The following is a 23,088-nucleotide window of genomic DNA, read 5'->3' as shown; positions in this document are numbered from 1 at the left end:
CGACTGCACGTTGCTAGTGTAATTTACGTCCTCATAGTCCAGTAGTTTACGCTTTCGTTTAAATGAGAATACGACCCTCTACGTAGTATGGTAGAGTATTTGAACGGATTTTCCAACACGTTGGTGGCGTAGTTTGAGGTGTTTGCTTGCTACGTGTGACGTTGCACCAGAAGGATGTGGCGAGAGACGTTGGTAAGAAAGTTCCAGAAAGGAGGATCGGTCGAGTTTTTTGTGGCTGGCTGTTGCGTGAGAGTTAACTGCCCCGGCAAAGCCTAACGAAAGTCGAGGAAATAATCAGTTCGTTCTAATATCAATTTGCTTTATTTCTAAATAACTCTTAATCGATAACTTTTTTTGGGGGTGTGTGGAGATGGAGGTAAGAAGCGAGTAGAAGGTGGATATTGTCAGTAATGGCGAACGTAGGGCTGGTGTTGGCGCTCAGGATGTGCGGCGTTATGTGGAGACGTTTCTGCTCCCGCCCTTTGTAATTACTTGCAATGCCGGTTGTAAAGCACGATTCCATTTATTTATTCTTTTTTTTTTTTTTTTTTTTTTTAAAGAAACGTCCTGTTCTTTTAAGCATTTTACTTACAAAGGAAGGTGGTTAGTTTCAACCTTATTTCTTATCGCGCTGGGTGGCGCCATTAGCTTTCATGCACCCTGTTCGGTCTAGAGCCATTAACTACCGTATCATGCGCCCGGTGCCTCTGCCTTCGTTGCGGCCTTGAGATCTTTCTCTCTGCCCGTCCCGTTTACGCTTGTCATCTGAAAAGCTTTTAAAGACTATTTCGGCGTGGTTACTGTGCTGTCGTGATATATATGGGGTCAGCCTCTGGGCTGTTTTATTAAGACATATAATCGAAGTGAATATGTTGGTCTTTAGAGTTCGCTGTTGGTTAGACCTGGGGCGGATTTCTTGTGCTGGCATTGCAGTCTAACCCCCCCCACGAGTCGTCCCTCGCGCGCTCGCTGTATCTGTTTTTTTTCGGTCGGCCATTTTTTCCCCGCAACTGGATTTCATCAGCTATTCTTTGGGGAGCTTGGCGACAAGGGAGGGTAGCTTATGGAAGGCTATTATGTTTTACTTTGTTTTCTTCATGCTCATAAACTCATCTTATCCGTGCTACCCGTGTTACTTTCGTAAGACCACTATATTCTCATGCTCGAGAGAGTTGGCGAACATGGATGTTTTCCCAGACCTTCCCTCTACCCCGCGCCTTTGAAAAAAAAAAAAATACTCTTTTTGCTGTTGGTATTGGGCCTAGTTGTGGTGGTGTTTTGCTGATAGTGTCTGACAGTTATTTTGAAATTTGTTTAGATTCCTTTAAATTGTATAAGAAAAATTAGCTTAGGTTGCGAAGTAGAATTCGATTGCTTTCTTTAGATTAAATGACGTTTAACGTCATAAATTTGGTAGTCTGTATTTCAGCAGTAACTGAAATATAAATGTAATAAACCAGCTGCGGATTCATTTCGAGCAGTTATATTCGCTACAAAGTAAATTCTGCAGACATGTCTTTCGACACTAAAGATTTCCCAGAACTTAAATGGAGTAAAAAAAAAAAAAACCAACTTGCTTGTTGAGGTTTGCAAGTTGCATTGTTTAAAAAAACAAAAAACTTCAGGCTTTTTTTTTTCTCTAGACCGTTCTGCGCTTTTGCGGTTTCCGTCTTAAGCATGTATGAGATTTTTTTTCCCTCTCTCATCCATGTCGGCTATTAATAGTCCTGAGTCTGGACACTAGGTGTCGCTGTTAAGCGATGGCTGGTGGCTACCGCAGTAACCTCAGATGGGAGCAAAAAAAAGCCTGGCCTGGACCTCAAACTCTAGTCTTTTGCATGAAAATGCAGGCAGTTGCTGGCTAATTTGATAGTACTATTGCTTTAACGAAGAGCTTTGAGAAGCAATATGAATTGTTTTTATTATAATCATTGCTAAAGCCTCTTATTACTATTTGCTCCATACCCTTTTTCCTCATAGGTACAGTATTCATATAAGGTCATTTTAAGATTTTCCACAGTCTCACTAGCTCTTCTGTCAACTTTTTCTGTCTACAACTAAACTATTAACATGGGAACTAGACCAAGAGCTCTTATAACACCGTTTTTTGAGCATACGTGTGGCAGGCTGTATGGCAGTGTCGGTTTTTGTTTAACTTTGGTTGTTGCCATTCTTTATGGTGGCTGTATATGAGAAACACTGAATAGGCAGTTATATTGTATTCTAGGCCAGTTTACTCATACTGTTTTTTTAAGCTAATTACCTAGGCATGTCACAGGGGTCTGCTCTGAACTTAGAGTTAGTGTGGTGTTCTTCTTGTAATTTTACATGCTTTTAGAGCCTGTTTGATTCATTTTGTTGAGATGCTTAGAGCAAGAAGAGACTTTGAACCATAACTTTTTTTTATAATATATTTACAACACTTTCCTCTTCACACCATCCTGTTTTACCTACCCACCCCAAAAATCGAATTGTTTACATGGTCAAGTTGTTTTAGACAGACATAAAACACTGTTGTATGTATTAATATTGTGAACATTATTCAATAAAGATTTTTTCCTCTGTATACACAGAATGGGGATGTTCTTAACACTAAATAAAATGAAGCCATTTCAAGAGTATTGAGGGGGAGCAGTTGGAGAGATACTGTTGTGGGTCAGCCACACATCACTTATAGCAGAACTATAAATCAAGAAATTGTTTAGCCAATTCCAATAATTTGTCTGGATTATTTGGTTAATATTTTTTTTCATTTCACCCACATAAGTTTACACAACTAGTGTTGCTGTAAATAAAAGCAAGTGGCAATTGGGCACTAGTAATGTGCTTGCTTTGTTCCTTTGCTGTTAAAAAAATAAATAAATAAATAAAATTGACATTTATGAACTTGTAGGTATGTATTAACTTGTTCTCAAGTCGGGCCAGTTCTGTAAAGTGTGCTCGTCTGTGTGCATTGTTCTACATGCTTTTGACTGTGTTTAAGGGGTGTCTATTACCCCTTATACCGTAAGGGGTTTAGCACTTCAAAAACACATGGCCAAACCCCCTGAAAACTAATAGCACTCATCACATGCAAAAAGTAAAATATGTGGCGGGGAAAAATGTACAGAAAAGCAGAAAATGCTACTGCTTTTTTTCTGTACACCCTCTGACTTAGTATCCTAGCAATATTAAGTCAGAGGAACCAAAACTGTAAAAGAAAAAATGTCCTGTTAGGAGAACTGAAGCTCAATTTTACTGGCATCCATTTTCCTAACAGATTGCTGTCAGTGGATTCACAAAACCGAAGCTTGTAAAATTGTCTAGGGGCGCATAATTGTCCCTAGTGTCTCCTTTTAGTGTGACACCCCCCCCCCCCCCCCCCAATTTAAATATAGGATAGTGCACCCAGGAGAGGTGGCTGGGCTGCGTCGGGAGAGCAAGCGCTCAACACGAATGCCTGTTCTCCCACCATCTTTACTGAAATGACCTGAGTGTTTGTGCAGATTAATAATTCATGCATTTTCTTTGAAAATTTGGTTCGATATAAGGGTACTTTCTGCAAGTTTTTTTTAAAGCGTTGGATGTTTATTTTGTGAAAAGTATCTTTCTTTGGTATAAGCATGCAAAAATTTCCCAAGAGGTAGATGCCTTTTCCTTGCTTCTCAGTAAAATGTTTCTAGTAGCAGGAACATTATTAGGCCTGGAAATGAGATTTATACGGTGGTACTCTTCCTGCTAGAGACTGCGGTTAGTTTTAGAAATAAAGGTGCTTGGCTACCAGTAGATAGAGAAATATTTTTGCTTACATCAACCTATATAGGGTGTTATGCCATCTGCGGCTCTTCAGTATTCAGATGGTAGATGTGTAAGGTTGTGCAGCCTGGAATGGTGAGGAGAACCCACTCCTGAATGGCTTGTTTAATCTTTGATGGCCTGCCAATCAGTTTAGAGCCAAGTAGGGTGGCTGGTATTCCTGATCTGTTTTGAGGAAAGGAGTTGATAGCTAGAGGAGTCTGGCTCCTCCCCCTCCCAGTAAAAAAAACAAAACTGGTTAGCTGACCCAAATAGCTTAACCTAGCAGGCTTTGTTCAGAGTAGGAGACAGTAAAGTTTTTAGTATTTAAAAACAAAAAAGAAAATGCCATTGGAGCAGAGATGGTCCATTCTCCCAAGTTTTTGCCTTTGGAGATTAGGGGGGGGACGGGACGACTACAAGAGGTGCTGTGCTGGATTAGGGGGGGGGGGGGGAACGGGACAGACTACCAGAGGTGCTGTGAAGGAGTCCTGTGAGGTGCAGAAGAGGCGGGGAAAGAGTGCCCCTTCCTGCTGAGCATGAGAAGTGCTCTGTAGTCTGTGGGGGCTGCCATGTGATTGCAGACATTGTGGATTTCTACTGGAATGGCCTCAGGGGAGGCAAACTGCAGCTTGGGGTGTTGTGAAAAGGCTGGGAGGCCATGGAGCAGGGCCTCCAGGTGGGATATAGATGTGAATGCAGGCCCTTTTGGGGGAGGGGAGCAGTTTTCATGGGACCTATAGCCATGTTATCTGGGCCGGCTCTGTGAGGGAGTATCTTCCTGGGCCCCTGTGTTTGTGGCCTTGGCACGAAGGGGATTCCAGGGCAACCTGTGCTAGCTCTTCTCTCCTGTTCCCAGAAATGCTTTTTTCCCTAGAATTTTTTTCTGTGACATCGGGCCTTTTGTTGGCAACAGTATCCCGATATGGGGGGGTTGGTTGTCAAGGTGGCTGTCCTCAGTTTCCTAGCCTGCCAGCTAGGGAGGCTAGAGTTTCCAGTGCAGGCAGAGGGAGTAGGATGTGAGTTTGTTCATGTGGGGGGCTGGACTTCTTAAGGATGACTCCCAGAGTATAGTGAACTGCCAACACCAAGGCTTGAAACAGTGTGAGATTCTGGAGGCAGAGCAGTGGCCAAGTTGTATCCTCTAGTTACAGAGGAGATGGAAAAGATGAGAGTCCAAAAGCGGGATGTGGTCAAGCTGATGGCCATAATTCTGGTTGAAAGTGGGGTGGATGGGGCTGGGGAGGAGACGTGCTGGAGGATTTGCAGGCTAGGAGGAGAGAGGCATTCCTTAAACAGTCTGACATCTGCCCTAGCACTGTAAGCAGTATTTTGGTAGTGGCAATATGTTTAGAGCTTGCTTATTTTGGGTCCAGTAGCTGTCATTGGGTGTCATGGATGCTTGAAGGACAAGTTGTGAATGTGGTCTTTATGGTGGATGTTTTCTACAATCTCATTAGGCCTTATGCAAGAGATATAGTGGTGGTGGCTGTTTTCTAGACATCTGTTGTAACTGCAGAACTGGTCAGTGGCTACTGTGTTTTGAAGTGCAGCTGAATGTTGCTGCTCCATGAGATGTGTGTGTGTTTGGGGAGGGGGGTCCTAAAAGGCTCAAGCACAGGGATGTGAGGTGTTAACTGAGGAAAAGGATCATCTTTCCAGCATGCTAGTTTATGTGGCAAGTCCAGCCCTTTTGAGGGGGTGAAGAGGGGACTAGAGGAGGCATGGAAAGCATTGCAAGCTTTTTCCAGTGAGATTTGGTATCGCTGATGGTTCTAGTTTAAAGCCCTTTTCAGTAGGTTTACTATTCTGTGTTGAAAGACTACGTGTTCCTTCAACAGGTGCTCCCCATCTCTGCTCAGCAATCCTTGAAATATCATGGGATAGCCAATTGTCCACATAAGGGTGTACCTAGGTGCCTTCTTTGAACAGAACTGCCGCTACTGCCACAATCCATTTGGAAAAAGTACTCGGGACTGTGGCTAATCCCTAAAAGGGAATGCTTGAAATGGAAAGTAGCCTCCCAGGACTTCAAATATGCAGAACCTCCAATGAGCTGGCCAGATGGGGATATGAAACAGGATTCTTTCATCTTTGGATGTAGCAGGACATCTCACTATCACAATCTCTGAACAAAGGATTTTCATTTGGAAATGGGACATCCAAAGAGCTTGTCAGTGACAGTCTGCTCCTATCCTACCTTTTCATAAGACCCTTCAGCCCTTAGAGATGGAGTTTGTTTAAAGAAGAGAGTTCCCCAATAGAGTTAGAGAAATAAACCAGACTGGATGTTTGAAAATGTCTCTTTATTCAGATAAGTTATAATCTTTTAAGGCATGAAATTAGCTTTATGAAGCGCTATACTTCTCTTAATCTTAATCAAACAGTACAGAGCTATAAGTATGAATAGTTACTGCAACTATAGCAATTAGATAAATATCTACTAAAGACATTTTTCTTGTAAAATAAATGCTTTCTAGTACATGCTTAGCTAATACATGCTAGGGTTCTCTTGTGCAGAAAAATAACTAATGAAAAGGCTTACCAATGTCATGAAGCAATTAGCCCGTTTACTGTCTCTCTCGTGCGGTCAGTCAGTTTATCTTTCTCCGTTACCGTTCCTCTCCCCCCGTACTGTTCTTAACTGGGGTTTAAATAGACAGATCAGCCAGGCCAGTGGGGGCTCAGATTTTGAATCCCCCCAAGGACAAAGATAAGAAAGTTGGAAGGCATCCCAATTGAGGAAAGTTAACTTTTTTGCGCCCCCCCCCCCCCCCCCCCCTTGACAAGGGTAGCTAGGTGGGGGCTCTCATTTTCTAACTCCCCATGAACAAAGATAAGAAGTAAGGTTTCTTAAACTTTTTTTTTTTTAAACCTCCAAGGACACAGGTGTCTGAAGTTGGAAGGCAGCCCAGAAGAGGCCCTTTTCTAGTGGAAAAGTACAGAGTACAAAAAAGCTTTCCTTATGTTTCAATACAAACTTGATTTAACTGGCTACAACTGGCTAACTCTTTCCATGGCTGCAAAGAAACACATTTTCTGACACTTTGATCCACTTGACACATCCTTGGGATCCACAGATTATATGGCATACTTACCATGTCTCTATTCGGCATCAGATTTCACTGCTTTCAACTGTAGAAGACAATCTAGGATAATCTTACTGCTGTCCTGTAGTTTGTTCTTGTTTTGGTTTTTTTTCCCCTCCCCGTGAATGATGGGGAGAAATGAAGGCATCTGCCACATAGCCATCTCTTATGATGGTCAGAACCCACTGCCCTGTGACTTGGCTCACTTGCTGTAACAGTCCAATCTTCTACCTATAGAGAGAATTAGGGAGTAATACATTAAATACTTGTATAGAAATGGGGGTAGGGCAATACTTGGCAAGCCATGTACAGTAAACTGACTTTATTAAACTGGCAGAGTACCTTTATGGAGTCATTAGTGTACATAATATTCTGTACTTAGGGCCAGGGACACAAGAACACTTAGAATCAGTAAAAGGTATAAAGTAAATAGAAGTAGAAGGTATAAAGTAAATAGAAGTAGAGCAGTGGACAGAACTAAAAGATGATATAAGGGCAACTAAACCTTTAGTTAGAAAAGTAAATTGAAACCACTGGTTTTCTAAAGTAACTGAAAAGGTTAGCTCTCCTAAACTACAAGAGATCACAGAAAGAGGAAGACAAGCAAATATATGAAAACTTTAAAAGATGGGAGATTAGTAAGGAATGGAATTAAAAATGGCAAATACAGTAAAATGGGACGAGGGTTTTTTTTTAAACATGGTAATAGAAGTACTAAAATGAGGACATGAGACTCTTGAGGTGAAGGGGAAGGAATATGTAGAGGCTTATGAAGAACAGGCAAAATTACATAAATATTTATTTGGTATTCCCTGTGGAAGGGCACAAATTCAAATGAGATTGGAAGTGAGGTAAACCTCTAGTTGATTTTCAGAACAGGGTGTTCATGAGTTGCTAAGTTCCCTTTAATATCAAAGGGGTACTAAGGGAAGTTAGAGATCCACTGGCTGACCTTTTCAATGCTTTAATGTTAAATAGTTCAGAGGACTGGAGACGGGCAGATGAGGTTCCTATTCATAAGTGGAAGTGAGGAGGTGGGACCCTATAGGCCCATTATTCCTACATTTGTGGTTAAATTTTAATAGAATTGCTGCTAAAACAGAATAGTGCCGTTTTTGGAATGCAGTGCATCTTGTTAGACAAATCTAATTTTCTTTGATTGGGTGACCAGATCATTGGATCAAGGAAGAGGGCTAGATGCAGTGTACTTTAGATTTCAGCAAAGCCTTTGATACAGTTCCACATAGACTTATCAAATTGAATGCCCTTGGTATAGGACCTAAATAAAGTGACTGGGTTAGAAACTAGCTGTGTGGGAGGAAACAAAGAGTAGTGATAAATGGCATTTTCACGGAGAAGAGAGGGTGTTCTAGCAATGTGCTTTAGAGATCAGTTCTTAGACTGGTTCTTTTCAACATGCTTGGGAGCAGCATATCAGAAGGATTATCGGGAAAGGTTTGTCTTTGACGATATCAAAATGTGCAACAAGGTGGCAGCAAGGAAGGTGTGGAAAACTTGAAGGATCCTAGTGAAGCTCAAGGAATGGTCTAGGGTCTGGCAGCTAAGATTTAATGCTAAAAAATAGAATAATGGACTTAGGCTGCAAAAGCCCATGGGAGAGGTACAGTATTTAAGGTGAAATTTTTCTAAGCAAGAAGAGTGTGATCTAATCTCAAGGTGTCCAAATAGGTGGATAAAGCAGTGGCGAAAGCCAGAAAGATGCTTGGCTGCATAAGGAGAAGAATGGTCAGCAGAAAAAAGGGTGATATTGTTCCTGGTGAGACCTCATTTGCAATACTGCATGCAATGCTGGAAACTGCACCTTCAAAAGCATATTCACAGGATGATGGAGTTCCAGAGAGTGGCTATTTAAAATGATCTGTGGTCCTTGTTTTAAAGCATATGGGAACTTAGATACCTAAATGTGGACATCCTAGAGGAAAGGCTAGGGGAGAGATAATAGAAACCTTTAAACATCTCAAAGGTGTCCATGCACTGGAGACAAGCCTCTTTCAGTGGAAAGTAGGTTCTAGTACGTGGGGTCATGGGATGAGGTTGAAAGGGGATAGTATCAGGAATCAGCCTTAGGAAGTCTTTCTTTACAGGGAGGGCAGTGGATCCATGCAGCAGCCTCCCAGTGGAGGTGATGAAGACAAAAACAATATCTGAATTCAAGAATGCTTGGGATAAATACAAGGATCTCTAAGAGAGTGATGGGAATTATTAAACTAAATTAATTGGTAAGATGGGCAGACTAGTTGAGCCATATGGTATTTTTCTGTCATGTTGCTATGTCTTAAGTTTTGAGTCAGGAAAACCAGTGACTCAGCAACTGCATGATTTTGGCTAGGTGACAGTGTTTTTTATGAAGAGCAAGCTGGTACTATTGTAGATCTTGGAGTATCGGAACACTGCTCAATTCTCAGAAGAGGGAAGTATTTAGGATTGCAGAGAAGATTTCCAAGCTCGTGTCGTGGGTTCAGAATGTGTTGGCAATAGGATGCCTTTGGGTTCTAATTATTTTACAGGTCCTGCACGCCATGGCATTGAATCTGGCTTTGTGGGCCAGTATGGACATGGCTGCTGCAGAGGGCTCAGTCATAGGATTGCCAAATAAAGCTTCTTCTGCATCCCGAGGCCAAAGACGGTTCTCCATGTGGAATCTGTCTAGAAGGGTGGACATAGCATCATCCAGTTTTGGGAATTCTCAATGGGTGCTGGTTTGGGGAGCATTTTGTCCAAGCAGGACAACCCAGAGCTGCTGTCTCATGACAGGCAAAGTGGACCATCAATCAATTAGAAACTAAGACCATAAGCAGAGCTTGAAAAGAATTCTTGCTGAATGGTTTGGGAAGCACAGTGAGTTTTGTCCAAGAATTCTACTGCCATGGTGTATGTGAACTACCAAGGGGACACCAGTTTTCAGGTTTTTCTGGAAGATAAATTGAAAGGCCCCATGGAGTGTTTTCAGCACACACAGGCAGTCTGGGAGAATGGGCGCTGGTGAATTTGGTTCTTTGTGTGCAGGTGGGGAGACCCTCTGGATCTCATGGTTGCATGAAAGAATGCCAAGGTGACAATCCCAGTTGTGGTCCCTTTGTGCATTTTTCTATGGGTTTCCATAGTGGTGAAAAGGATTATTCAGAGATGGGGGGGCAGTTGATCCTGGTAGTGATGGACTAAATGCCTTTTGAATATTGACCTCTATTTCTTGCAGCTTGTCAAGCATAGAAACACTTCCTAGCAGGGTTTTAAATATTCCTGTTTTTATTTATAATTTAACAATTTTGTAACTTAGTACATGACATGAACACTGAAACTGCCATTTTAAGTTTTTCTTAAAATTCTTGCATACCTCAGTCATTTTTAAACTTGATTAGCTAGTGTGAAATCTAATACAAGGCAAAGTCTCTCAAATATTTTACTTCTATTGTATAAACTATGTAACTTCTAAAACAGTCAAACTTTTCATACGTAGATAACATCCTTCAAAGAACCTAACTGCCATAATGATTAAATTATAGGTACTACACATGAAAGAGCCAAGTATTAACTTGAAGAAAAAATCTTTTGCCTTCCTCTAAAATACGTTCTTGGCATCAGCAGCAGTATATATATTGCATGGGATATAACAGTATTACTTTTATAGACTGCTTTTCTTGCTAGGCAGTCACAGTAACCTGTTTTCAGACTCTGTTTCTAGAGTGGTCTGAATTTTTAAAACATTTTTAGGGTGGTGTGTGTCTTTTTTGTTCTTAGCAGTTTTAATTCTGATTTGGCAATGGTTGTTGCTGGCTGACCCTCAATTTCCTTATCCTGTTAACTTTAGTCAGTTATCTCCACGTTATTAAACTGATGGAAACTGAGAGTGCACCACCTATGTGTGTTTTGTGTGGATGTATAGTGATATCAGAGAAAGCTATGCTCTTGTCTCCTGATCTGGGATCATTACCCACCTATCTGGACTGGTGTAGTAGGATTTATGGGAAGAAAAGTAATAAGAATTTCTCCATCTCTTGCCTCTGTCGACAAGTTGAAAGTGTGAAATGATTTTCCATTTATTTTAACTTATTTCTATACTGTATATCATGAGATCTAAGTGGTTTACACATTCATAATTTAAAACAAATTAGCATTGACAAATTAAAGGTACCTATTAAAGTAATTATAGAAGAATAAAAGTTAAACATTGAAAACAATTATAATATTCACAACACAAATATGAAACAAACAAAGTTTCATCCATCTTATGGAGGCCTTTTACAAACATGCAAAGTTATAGATAATTTTGTGAATTAAGTTTTTTCTGAAAAGATAAGCTACCAGTTAAATGTCTGCTAGGTGTTCAGTGGGATAGCATTATAATATTAGACCAGTTGGATTTTGTGTGCTTTTGGTTTCATGTGATGAATTTAGTACCTGTCTAATCGAGATGTTACAATAATAGTTAATGCTATTGTAAACCTTTTTTCCTTAGCGGGAAAAGGAGCAGTTTCGCAAACTGTTCATTGGTGGTCTAAGCTTTGAAACAACAGAAGAAAGTTTAAGAAAATACTATGAACAATGGGGAAAGCTTACAGACTGTGTGGTAAGTAACACGTGGTAGATGACTTAAAGGGCTCTGTTTTTTTGTTGTATAGATTTGGATATCTAATTGCTGCTGTAGTGCTGTGTATATGCTTTGGCTTTAAAATGCAAGTCATTTTTACTTTGCATAAGAGGTTAATTTCTCTTTTCCTAGTGTGTAGACAGATGGACTCAGGGCCATTGGGTTTATGCTCCCCTGCCAGCAGATGGAGACTGAGTATTTATAGCCCTGTAGTGACCCCAGCCTGCCAGTATTCTCAGTCTCCAGCAGATGGTGGATGTGCATCTTTCTATGGGGATTGCTTTGAGCTTTTTGGAAGGAGAAATCTGAATTCTAAATTCAGGAAAAGAGGGCCCCGTTCTCCTGCGGTGATACCTAAAGGTTCCTCCCCCAGTTGAGAATTCCTGAGGCAATTTCTGTGGTCTCTTAGAAGTGTGCCTTAGGTAGCTCTGTTTCTTGATGTGGACTTAGCTGCTAAGGCAGCAGGTGCAGGAGTCTGAGCACGATGGTGACAGCACATATATCCTCTCTGCCTGCAGCCGGAGACAGTCTCTGTACTCAAGCCTGTAAGCGCTGAGCTCAGTTAAGGTTTTAAAAAAAGAAAAAGTTTTAACCTGAAACGGGAGACCAGGGGTTTCAGGACTTCCTCTGTTCTCAGTGCACCAATACTGGTTGATCCTCCTCCTGTTGGGGTTGGGGAACTGGGCAGCCGGGTGGGTTGAGCGGCCCCCCGTGGGCATGCTATGTGGTAGATCGTAGCGGACATTTTTCATGCGTTTGCTGCCCTCTATAGGCCATCGGTGTGCGCAGTCTGTTGGCTCTGCCCATGCTTTTTTTTTTTTTTTTTTACGAACTTAACTTGGTGCATGAGTTATGCATGTGCCTTGCGCTTTCATCTAGGTGCTTAATTTTTGGGCACATTTCAGATTTGAGTGAGACACGTTTATTGCCGCAATGGCACCGATAAGCAAGAAGCCTAAGTGTCTTCCCATTTGTGTTGCCTATCATATATTAGGGCTTCTCAGCCTGACCTGGCTTCTAACCTGTGTCAGCGCTGCTCAGATGCTGAGGGAGAGTTGTCTTCCTCAGATTTTGCTAAACCGGGCTCTTCCATTCTGATTATGGGGAAATTCCTTCAGGGCTGGAATTGTATCTAACTATGTTGCGGTTCTTTCATAGCGATGAACTGCCGGCCCTGATTAAAACACCTTAAAGACCTTAAAACAGCTGACTGTCCCTGGTTCGAATGCTATGTCCGAGTCTAGGAAGAAACTCATTTTGGTTTCCTTATGTAAAGCCTCTTGGTTTTTTTGGGTTTTTTTTCCCCCTGTGATGGATGCTTTTCAGGAATTGGTTGATCTGGAATGGGACACCCCAAGAGGCAAATATTAAAGGTGTTGGATGTTGGAAAGCCTGTACCTCCCTGGATCTGGCTGAGAGCGTTTTTGCGTTTTCCCAAAGTGGATGCGCTGGATGTGCTGTCTCTAAGCGGATGACTCTCCCAGAGAGTGAGACGCGGCCTTAAAGGATGTACATGATAGCCTCAATCCTATTCTTAAGCCTTTTGAGGCGGTGGCGATAAATTTACAGATTGCCTACTGTTGTGCCCTAGTGGTGATATCTTGTCTGCTTCTCTCTCATTCCCTCCATACTCCTCTCTTGAGTATGGAGAGAATTTCAGAGCAGTTATAGAACCTGCTGCCACCACCTTAGACACAGGCTGTGATTTTTGATTTTTTTTTTTTTTTTTGGTCTGGACCTTGGCCAGAAGAGTGGCTTCAGTGGCGTCCACTCTGGTTGTGAAATAGGTAGACTGACACAGCTCCCAAAGCCAATCTTACCACGATGCCCTTTAAAGGCTAACTCTTGTTTGGGAGCGAGTTAGAGAAACTAGCCAGTAAGTGGGTTGAGTCTGGTGCCTCGGTTGCTGGAGGATGCGAAGCAGTTACAGCACCTCTTTGGTATGAGGGGTCTTCTCTGGGGTTCCAGGTGTCCTTCGTCCCTATAGAAGGATGACCTTTCAACAGACTTGGCATTTCGGAAGGTCTCAGTCCTTTTGTCCCTGACAGTCTCTAGGAGAGGAGCGGAAACTGGTGGACCTTCCAGAGCCTCCCAATGAAGTTTTTTGCCGACCCACCTTCTGGAACAGGAAATAGGAGGATGTCCCTCTCTTTATCTGAGGTGGATCGAGATCACGTTGGACCAGTGGGTCCTGGAGGTGATATGAGAAGAGTATGTGCTGGAATTTTGCCGTATTCCTTGGGATGTGTTCTTGATGTCCCCTTGCCACTCTGCAGAAGAAACAGGCAGTGGAGTTCATGCTTCAAAGGCTCCTCAGACTGAGGGCTGTGGTTCTGGTGCCCTCGTCTCAAGTATGAGGTGATGTGCCATTTATTTTGTTGTGCCCAAGAAGGAGGGTCTCCTTTCATCCCATTCTGGATCTCAAGAGTGTCAACAGTCACTTGAAAGTGACTCACATGGAAACCTTATCTGTGGTGATGGCGGTGCAGTTGGGAATTTCTGAACTCCTTAGATCTGTCAGAGGCTTACCTTCATATTCCCATCTGATTGGAACACAAAACACTTTCTACGCTTTGCAGTGTTGGAGTACAATTATCAGTTTCGGGCGCTGACTTTTGGTCTAGCCACAATTCCCAGAACACTTTTTTCAAGGTTGTGGTGCTAGCAGTGGCCTTGCGAAAAGAAGGAATCCTGGTACACCCATATTTGGACAACTGGCTGATTGGAGCCAGGTCTCAAGAAGAGAGCCACCTGGTGATAGACAAGGTGATCTTATTGTAGGAGCTGGGTTGGATTGTGAACCTGACCAGGAGCAATCAGCCATCCCAGTCGTTGGAGTATCTGGGGTCTGGTTTGACATGGGACAGGACAGTGTGTTCCTACCAGAAGTCCAGAAATTGATGTCTCAAGGGCGTCAGTTGATGAACACCATATGCCTGACGATATGGTCCTACCTACAGGTGCTCAGCTTGATGGTGGCAACCCTGGAAGTGGTGCCATGGGCAAGGGTGCATGTGTGTCCTCTTCGGCCCGCTCCTATCTCATTGGAACCTGCGTTCTCAAGACTGTGGTTCGGCTTCACTTGCCGATGGAAATCTGCTCCCATTTACAGTGGTGGTTGCAGAAGGATCATCTGAGAGAGGGAGTTTCCTTGTCCTCTCCAACCTGGTTGGTACTCACAACAGATACAAGCCTGCATGATTGGGGAGCTCATGTTCTTGAGTTAATGGCCTAAGGGCGCTGAAATGCTGAAGAGTCCATCAATCTCCTGGAGGCCTGTGTGGTATAGCTGGCATGTTTACAGTTCAGCCACAGGCTGCGGGATCAAGCGGTTCGCATGATGTTGGACAATGTTACTGTGGCCTATATCAATCGCCAGGGAGGAACCAAGAGCCAGCAAGTGTCGCAGGAAATAGACCAGCTTATGGAATGGGCAGTAAGTCATCTGCAGATGATCTCTGCCTCTCACATTGCAGGAAAAGACCATGTAAGAGAGGACTTTCCCAGCAGGGAGAACATGGGCCCAGGAGAGTGGATGTCGTCAGCCGAGGTGTTTCAGCTGATTGTGGATCATAGGTGCCTTCCATTCCTAGACCTGCTGGTGACTTCTCGAAATGCGAAAGTTCCTCTTCTACGATTGCAGGAGAGATCCATGGTCCCTGGGAATAGACACTCTTGTACAGTTCTGGCCGGATGACATTGCTTTTTGCCTTTCCTCAGTGGCCCTTGCTGAGCAAGATAATTCACAAGATTGAAGGCTACAGGGGACTAATACTCCTGGTGGCGCTGGACTGATCCAAGTATCTGTGGTATGCAGATTTGCGACGACTCTTCGTGAAGCCCCCCTTCGTCTTCTGCCAGACATGGACGTGTAGTAGCAGGGACTGGTTCTTCACAAGGATCAGTCTATTTTGTCTTACAGTTTGGCCCTTGAGAGGGTTCACTTGTTAAAGCGTGGTTATTTCTCTGCAGTGATTGCCACCTTACTCTGCGCTCACAAGTTCTCCACTTCCTTGGCTTATAGGCGGGTTAGAGTTTTTGAGAACTGATGTGAGCAGCAGGGTGTTCTTCCTTGTTCAGTTAAAATCCCTTTCATTCTGGATTTTTTTTTTTTTTTTTTTTTTTTTTTTTTTTGCAGTTTGGATTGCATAAAGATTTGGCCCTTAATTCCTTGTAGGTGCAGGTTTCAGCTCTTGCCTGTTTGAGGCTTGGTGAGTGATGTTTTTCTTGTCTCATCCTGATGTGGCCTGCCCTTTTGAAGGGAGTGAAGCATCTTAGATTCCCTGTACGTACCAGGATCAGTCCAGACCGTTTAACTTGGTGTTGGATTTTTTGGCGGGCCCTACGTTCTGACCACTGTGAAGCCTTTCCTTGCAATTCCTGACCTTGAAGACTTTGTTCCTGGTGGCTATATGTTCAGCATGTTGGATTTCTGAGCTGCAGGCCTGGTCTTGGCTGGAGCCGTTCCTTCAAGTGACTCCGGGGGCATTACAGCTGTGTACTATTCCTTCTTGCCCAATGTAGTATTGGATTTTCATTTGAATCAGTCAGTTTCCTTATTATCCTCTGATAAGTTCAGGGATGTCGAGGAGTATTGCTTCTTGGATGTCAAGTGACTTGTGCGGTATCTGGAGATTTCTGAACCTTTTTGAAAGACAGATTGTTCTTCATGGTGGCAGTAAGCAGGGCGCTCCAGCTTCGCAGGCTACCATAGATCGCTGGATTAAGGAGGTAGTCATGGCCACATATGTGGATGTTGGAAAGCTGTTGCCTACCCAGGTCTGGGCTTATTCCACTAGGGCATAGGCAGGGTCATGAGTGGAGGTTAGTCTGTCTCCTGTTGCTTATTTGCCGAGCTGCAATGTGGTCCTTACACGCTTTCTCCAGGTTTTATCATTTGGATGTTCAAGCCTGGGATGATGCAGCTTTTGTACGTGTGGTGTTGCCTGGTCCATGGGCAACCTCCTACCCTTTTGGGGAGAGTAGCTTTGGTACATCCCACTGGTCCTGAGTCCATCTATCTAAACGCAAGGAAATGTAGAAATTACTTACCTGATAATTTTGTTTTCCTTAGTGTAGACAGATGGACAGCTTCCAGCCCTTGACTGCCACATGTGTGTCAATAGTGGTCCTCTGGGGCTTTGGGTCCCAAGGGATTACTGGTAAGTGTTCCTCCAGTGTCTAGCTTGGTATACCTAGAATCTTACGTGATTTCAGTGTTTATGGTTTGTTGAGTACAGTTCTGGTTACCTGTTTTTAATCATCTTTTTTGCTAGTTTGTCCAGTTGCTTTTGAAATGAATATGGCAGGCTGGGGTCACTGCAGGGCTATATATATTCTGTGACAGCTTGCTCCGTCGCCATCTGCTGGCAGGGGAGCATAAACCCATAGGTCCTGAGTCCATCTGTCTACACTAAGGAAAAATAAATTATCAGGTAAGTAATTTGTTAATGCATAGTAAATTGGTTTAGTTTTAATTTTAGAATCCAATGCTATCCTAAGGAAGAAAAATGTTACACAGCTTGCTGACATCAGCTCTTCTGCATTCTGTAACACTTGATGTTCTCAGAATGCAAATAGTCTGCTAGGATGTCATTTCTTATTCCCACTCATTTTTAAATGGGGGGGCGGGGGGGTCTAGAATTGTGAAGAGGTAAAAATCCAAGTCTAGCTTGATGGGAAAAGTATCAAAGTTCAGTTGGCATTCAGCACTTGGTATATGTTGCTCAACAGATAATTTACTTATTTTGTAAAATGAGCATATATCTTAAAATACTATGTACGGAAAAGCTATATGCTACTGAGCAGAATGCTAATCTTAAAAAAAATTTGATCCCAATTTATGAAACATTGGAAAAACATAACTCAAGGTCAGAACTGCTAACTAAATAGTTCAGTGTCTACAATTACTATGTTTAATTTAGAGAACTGTAGTGCTAAGACTAAATATTGGTAACTACTATGTGAATGTCTGAGATACATAATGTTGAATGTTTCAGCCAATAGGATATAATCTTCAGATTAAATCAGAACACAAGAATATTGGGCTTGGAATTTCTTTTGCTCAAAATTGTGGCAGGTTTAACTATTTAAAAATTAATACAGAATATTGCAATTATGTACCCTGTAAATACTGCATAGTAAATGGGAATCTGTTCTTGATCTGTATCAGCAGTGTAGGTGTATAGATTGTTACAGCAGTAGAAAGCTTATGAATATATAAAAACATTTCTGGTTGTATAGGTAATGAGGGATCCTGCAAGCAAACGATCAAGAGGATTTGGCTTTGTTACTTTCTCATCCATGTCAGAAGTTGATGCAGCCATGTCTGCAAGACCTCATTCAATTGATGGGAGAGTTGTGGAACCTAAAAGAGCAGTAGCTAGAGAGGTAAGCATGTTTCTAGGCAATGGAGAAAATGACAACCTAAAACATTTTTATATATAAACCAATATCAGACTATCACATCATTAATTGGCCTACTGGCTTAGTGCTGCGGAGGGACCAGGATTTGATTCTCAACTTGTGTCTTCTGCATCTTAGGTTGGCCTGGGGTAGGGAGTTAGTCATTACACAATGGGTAGCACTTAATGATTGGATTTAAGGACCACAATTGTAGGATTCTGGAACGTGCGTTAGTGCACAGCATATGTCTTGAGGACTGACCTGACGATGATTAGACAAAACTAAATTGGGAATAGATAGAAAATCCCAGGTAGTTATAAATGTAAGTCTCATGATGCTAGATCCCAGCCTTGGAAAAATGTGAAAGCAAGAGGAACTATTGGGTCAAAAATAATTCTGTTTTGAACTATGTGCTCTTTAGCTGTATCTCAAATCATTTCTTTGTATGCTGCATCATGATGTACTGAAATCTCATGTCAATTTTCATAGATCTTTGAATATTTTTCAGCCCTGTTTGTACACTGACAGTCAGTTCCTAGCTAGCCAATTTTCAGGAGTTTTAGCATGCTTAGAGGAAAGAAAACTTAATGTTCCCTGTACGTACCCGGATCAGTCCAGACTGTGGGTTGAGCCTCCTTTCCAGCAGGTGGAGACAGACTAAAACTTGAAGGATGCCCTATATCAGGACAGAGCCTATCCTCGAACCCTCCAGTATTTCTGTCTCCAGCAGGTGTAGCATCTCCCCTTCGGTTCTCTGCTGTAGGCTAGTCAGCCTTTTCTTCTCTTTTTTAGGCTCAAGGAAATACTTCTATTAGTTCTCTCTTGTGTAAAAAAAAAAAAAAAAAAAAAAAAAGACTGTTTTTCTGTGTGGGAGACGGCTCCGTCTCCCAGTTCTTGCCGGGCTCAGGGGGGCTTTGCCCCTTTTGCGCTGCATAGCCTGAGTCCGTGTACGCTTCAAGTGTGGGGACAGAGGCTCTCGGGGTCTCGTTTCCCCCCCCCCCCCCCGGCTGCCGAGAGGGTTTTTGAACCCGCTGCTGCGCTCAGTGAAAAAAAAAGTTTTAAACTTCAATAAGTTGCAGGTACTCACCTACCTCTAACTTATTTGCAGCAGTTGACCAGCATTTTTTAATTTTTCTGGTCATAGCAGGCCTTGAGCCGACAGGCAGGAGGCAACAGGTTTCCCTCCTGCTCTCTCCGGCCCTGCAGGCTGTCAATCATTTTTCTCTCTGCAGCCTTTTTTCTCCTCAGAGCGGCACTATCTTTGCCGCGGGCAGGCAGCCTGCCTCTTTTCTGCCAGCCCCCATCGAGTTTTTGCCGTGGGGGTTCCTTCTATGCCTCGCTGCCAAGTGGGGAAGGTCCCTCATCGGCAGGGAAGGCAAATTTAGCCCGGGGATCCCGTCCCCAGAGCTTGGCCAGGCCGTTCTCGGGTCGGGCAGCCCGGGAACGGTGGCCATTTTGTATTTTTTTTATTGGCTCCGTTTTCGGAGCTCCCTGGGGCTGGGGGGCAGATTTTTTTTTTTTTTTTTTGCAGCTGCCTCCCCTTCCCCTCCCGGGATTTTTGGGGTCATTTTTTCTGTGTTTTTTTTTTTTCCCCTCCTCCTGCGTAAATTCCCTTTAGTGAGCATGCAGGAGGAGGTGGAAGGTCGTCCCCCGGGGACAAATTAATTAAAAAAAAAATAATTAAATCAGTAAACTAAAATTTCCCTACTCCGTGCCGTTGCTAGTTCGGCCGGCTGCAGAGCCCTCGGGGTCCCTTGGGGTGCGGGTGGTCCCGGAGATGCCCCCTCCCTGTCCCCTGACGGATCCCGGTACTCCTGGATCCTATAGCCAACTCGGGTGCGTTCGCTAATCTTCCTGGTGCCGCCTCTTGTCCACGGAATTGGCCCCGGTCCTGGCGGGATCCTGGTTTTGTCAAGCGCCTTCTCCTTCCTTCCCCGCCCAAACAGTTGCGCCTGTGGTTTCGCAGGCTCCCCGGTCGGGCCGTGCCCTGAATGAGCTCCCCTCTCGGTGGCTTGCTTTGTTTAAAAAACAAAACAAAACCCATAATCACTCCGTGGACTCCTTCTGCGGTCGTGTTTCAGGAGGGTTTTCCCGGTTTTCAAGCAGCCCCGGTATACCTGCTGACCACAGTTCGCGAGGCTCTTTTGAAGAGCACTCTGATGTTTTAGCGCCGGGGATGTGTTCCACTATTTGCTGCAGTTCCTGCTGTGCGCAGGTCTCTTATGGGGTCATTGGTAAGATTCCTCTGCGCCCGGGACCTCCTGTGGCCAGAGGCTGCGCATTCGACCCTTCGCCGCCTCTTGCCGGAGGCGATTGCCTCGGAGATGTCCGCCACACGGCTCCTGTAGCTGCGCCACTGGTCGGCCGCTCCGGCCTCCTCCGCCCGGTGGGGTACGTTGCCATTCAGAGGTAAGCTGTTCTTGTCCAGGACCTTGAGACTTTGGATTCCTTAGGGTACAGTAGGGGCCATCAGCTGCCGGTGGCCCGTCTGTAACCATCCTGGTCCTTTATACCCTCTAGTCCATGCTTTCGGGGCCAGAGTCGGTATACCCCACGTGGGCACGGTGTCTCCTCAGGGGGGTTTGTCTTTCGTGATCGCAGTTTTTTGTTGCAGCATTCTTGTGGGTGCCTTCTCTTGCGCGAGGGTTAGCCCACGCACTCAATCCTTACGCCTGCACATACTCCGGAGTATCTTTGCCTCGGTCCCCTTCTGAGGCAGTTGCCTTCTCCCTCTTCTCCGCGGACTGGGTCGGGCTTCGGTCAGACCAGGGGGGTCCTCGATGTTCTCAGACACGGGCCACGTCTTCGCCTTCCTCTGTTGTTGGCGGGATCTTTTTTCTGTTTCTCTTGGTGGCCGGTCCCTGCGACATACGGCATAGCTAACCCCCGCCAAGTTCCTGTGTCTGGGCACGGAGGGCCCCGGTCCCAGCCAACGTACTTGCCGCAGGCCACTATCCTGTTTTTTCTTCTTCGTTCATTCTTAGACCTCACAAGAGTCCCCGGGCTCTCAGTTCCCGCTTCTCTGCATGCACACCCTGTGAGCATACTCGTGCTGTCCTCCCCCGGGGCATTCCTCTGCCCACTCGTTTCTCTCAGTGGCATATTCCATTTTCCGTTTCATCGTGGCTGCTATAGTGTCTTCGTGTTCGCGTCCTCCGCCAGGACTCCGAGTTCTGGACACCTCCCTTTGATCTCGCAACGGAATCTTGCATCTTCACCAATGTCTAGGTGTTGATGGCCGCAGCTCTCCGCCGGGCAGGACTCCTCGTCTACTCTTATCTAGGCGTCAGGGCTAAGGCGGAGGTTCTTTGTCGGCGGTCGGTGTATCGCGGGCTAGCTTTCTTTGCGTCCCTGGGGTGGATACTGTATTTCTCTTAGAGCAATCTTCATCCCTTCCCGGTTAGAGTACCTGGGTACGCAAGGTCTTCTTGCCTTGTGTGCGGGCCCTCCAGTTGTTCGGCCAGTCTGAGTCTGCCCTTGCTCCCTTCTTTGACTGCTTGTGTCTGCCTGCAGATCTCTGGCTCCTCGACTCCTACCCTCGCCCTTGGCCCTTGCTCCAATACGACTATTCTAGATAACTTTGCTGTCCCGTTGGCAGCCACTGGCAGAACAGTCTCACACAGTTCTCCCGTGCTTGGGCTCTACTGTTGCCGTCTCGCAGGGGTGGATTCCCCCTTCTTTTTCTTTGCTACCGGGCCTACCTCTCCAAGTTCCCCAGTGGACGATAGTGCCCACGGATGCTAGTCTTTCAGGCTGAGGAGTGGTCGGCCTCTCCTAGAATGCCCAGGGGACCTGGCCAGCGTGTCTGTCTCGCTGGCACATTACGGAGTCTTGGGCGAAGTTCCTAGCTCTTCTGGAGTTTCTTCCTCTCATACGCGGCAAGGCGCTATGGGTCTTGCCCGACAACTCCACCACCGTGGCTTGCTTCCATCACCCAGGTAGTGCTCGCAGTCCGTGGGTGGCCCTGGACACCAGCCTTCTTTTCGCCTGGGCAAAGCGACACCTACAGTGCCCGGCGGCCTCCCACTCCACGGGCTAGGGGAATGTTTAGGTTGCTTTCTCCGTCGTCAGTCGCTAGATCCCGGGGAGTGGGAACTCTTTGGCTCACCATGGCTTTCTCATTGACAGGTGGTCCCCTCCCACCTGGGCCGCATGGCGACTTTTCCTCTCAATACCATGGTAGATTGGTTCTTCTTCCGCTGGAGGGACCACGGCTTGGCGGGCGTAGTTGCCTTGGCTCTCCCTCGGCCGGCGGAACGTCTTTTTTTTTTTTTCCTATCTTCCCCCCCCCCCCCCCCCCCCCCCCCCCCCCTCCCCTGTGGTCTCTGGTCGGGATAGTTCTTAGACGGATAGTTCTCCACCGGTGTCCCATGGTTCTAGTAGCGCCCGAGGGGCCATTTCAGGCCTTGGCTCACAGTTTTTCTCAACCTAGCGACAGTCTGACCCCTGCGGCCACGCCATCTTCCTCGGCTCCTTAGTCAGGGCCCTGTATTTTTTTTGACTAGGCCGTTCACGCTTGTCTAGCGCCCTGCCTTTTTGAACGGCGATGTTTTTCGGAGTAGGCAGTATTCGCCTTCTTTCGGGCCCGGAAACGGTAGACTCCCTGGAGAACGTGCGCATCTGGAACGTGCTTGGGTTTGTTTGTGCAAAATCGGGTTTTTCGGCGTACTCCGCACCAATCTCCTTAGTTTTCTCTGAGGATCCTTCCTTCGTTCTCGGCGCATACCAGTCTACCCCCTCGGCTTTCTCCTGGGTCGAGTGGCAGGTCGTCCCTGAGCGGCCACCCGTGTGCGACTTGGACTTTCAGGGGTGTCAGGCATCTACATCCACCTTCTCGCCCACTTGTCCGTAAACGTTTCACTCTGTGGTGCGGACCCCTCTGTACGGCTCCGTTCAACCCTCTCCGTGGTGTCACCCTGCAGGCCCTTATGCATAAGAGTGTCTTCTGGTCTTCTCTCCTCTCGTCAGATCCAAGCGCTGTCCTGGCAGGATCCCCTTTCTGCGAATTTTTTTTTTTTTTTTTTTTTCCCCTCTCCTGACTTCAGGGTAGCCCTCGTTCGGGTTCTTCCTTTTTTTCGTGAAGTTTCGTCTAATTTTTGTCCTTCGGTCGGCGGAGCTCCCCGCTTTCTCCTGCGTCTGGTGACTGTCTCCATTCTCTTGATGCCATACGGGTCTTCGTTACCTCGCTTCCATACGAATTCTCTTGCTCTA

At 45.1% G+C, this 23,088-nt stretch overlaps 1 protein-coding gene across 11 annotated transcripts in view; it reads left to right on the top strand.

Moving 5' to 3' along the window:
• Positions 1-37: 37 nt before the first annotated feature.
• The window catches only part of HNRNPA2B1 (heterogeneous nuclear ribonucleoprotein A2/B1), a 131,458-nt gene continuing 108,407 nt past the window's right edge, over positions 38-23,088 (top strand). For 5 of the 11 annotated variants that reach the window (XM_029589146.1, XM_029589142.1, XM_029589141.1 and 2 more), the window contains exons 1-3: positions 38-192; positions 11,341-11,451; positions 17,716-17,862. In XM_029589146.1, the coding sequence (XP_029445006.1) occupies positions 175-192; positions 11,341-11,451; positions 17,716-17,862 (276 nt within the window). In that variant the 5' untranslated portion in view covers positions 38-174. The other 6 variants (XM_029589140.1, XM_029589139.1, XM_029589150.1 and 3 more) reach the window with 4 other exon arrangements.

Source organism: Rhinatrema bivittatum, chromosome 2, assembly GCF_901001135.1.
Source record: "Rhinatrema bivittatum chromosome 2, aRhiBiv1.1, whole genome shotgun sequence".
NCBI classification, from domain to species: Eukaryota; Metazoa; Chordata; class Amphibia; order Gymnophiona; family Rhinatrematidae; genus Rhinatrema; species Rhinatrema bivittatum.
This window is presented reverse-complemented; position numbering and strand designations above follow the sequence as displayed.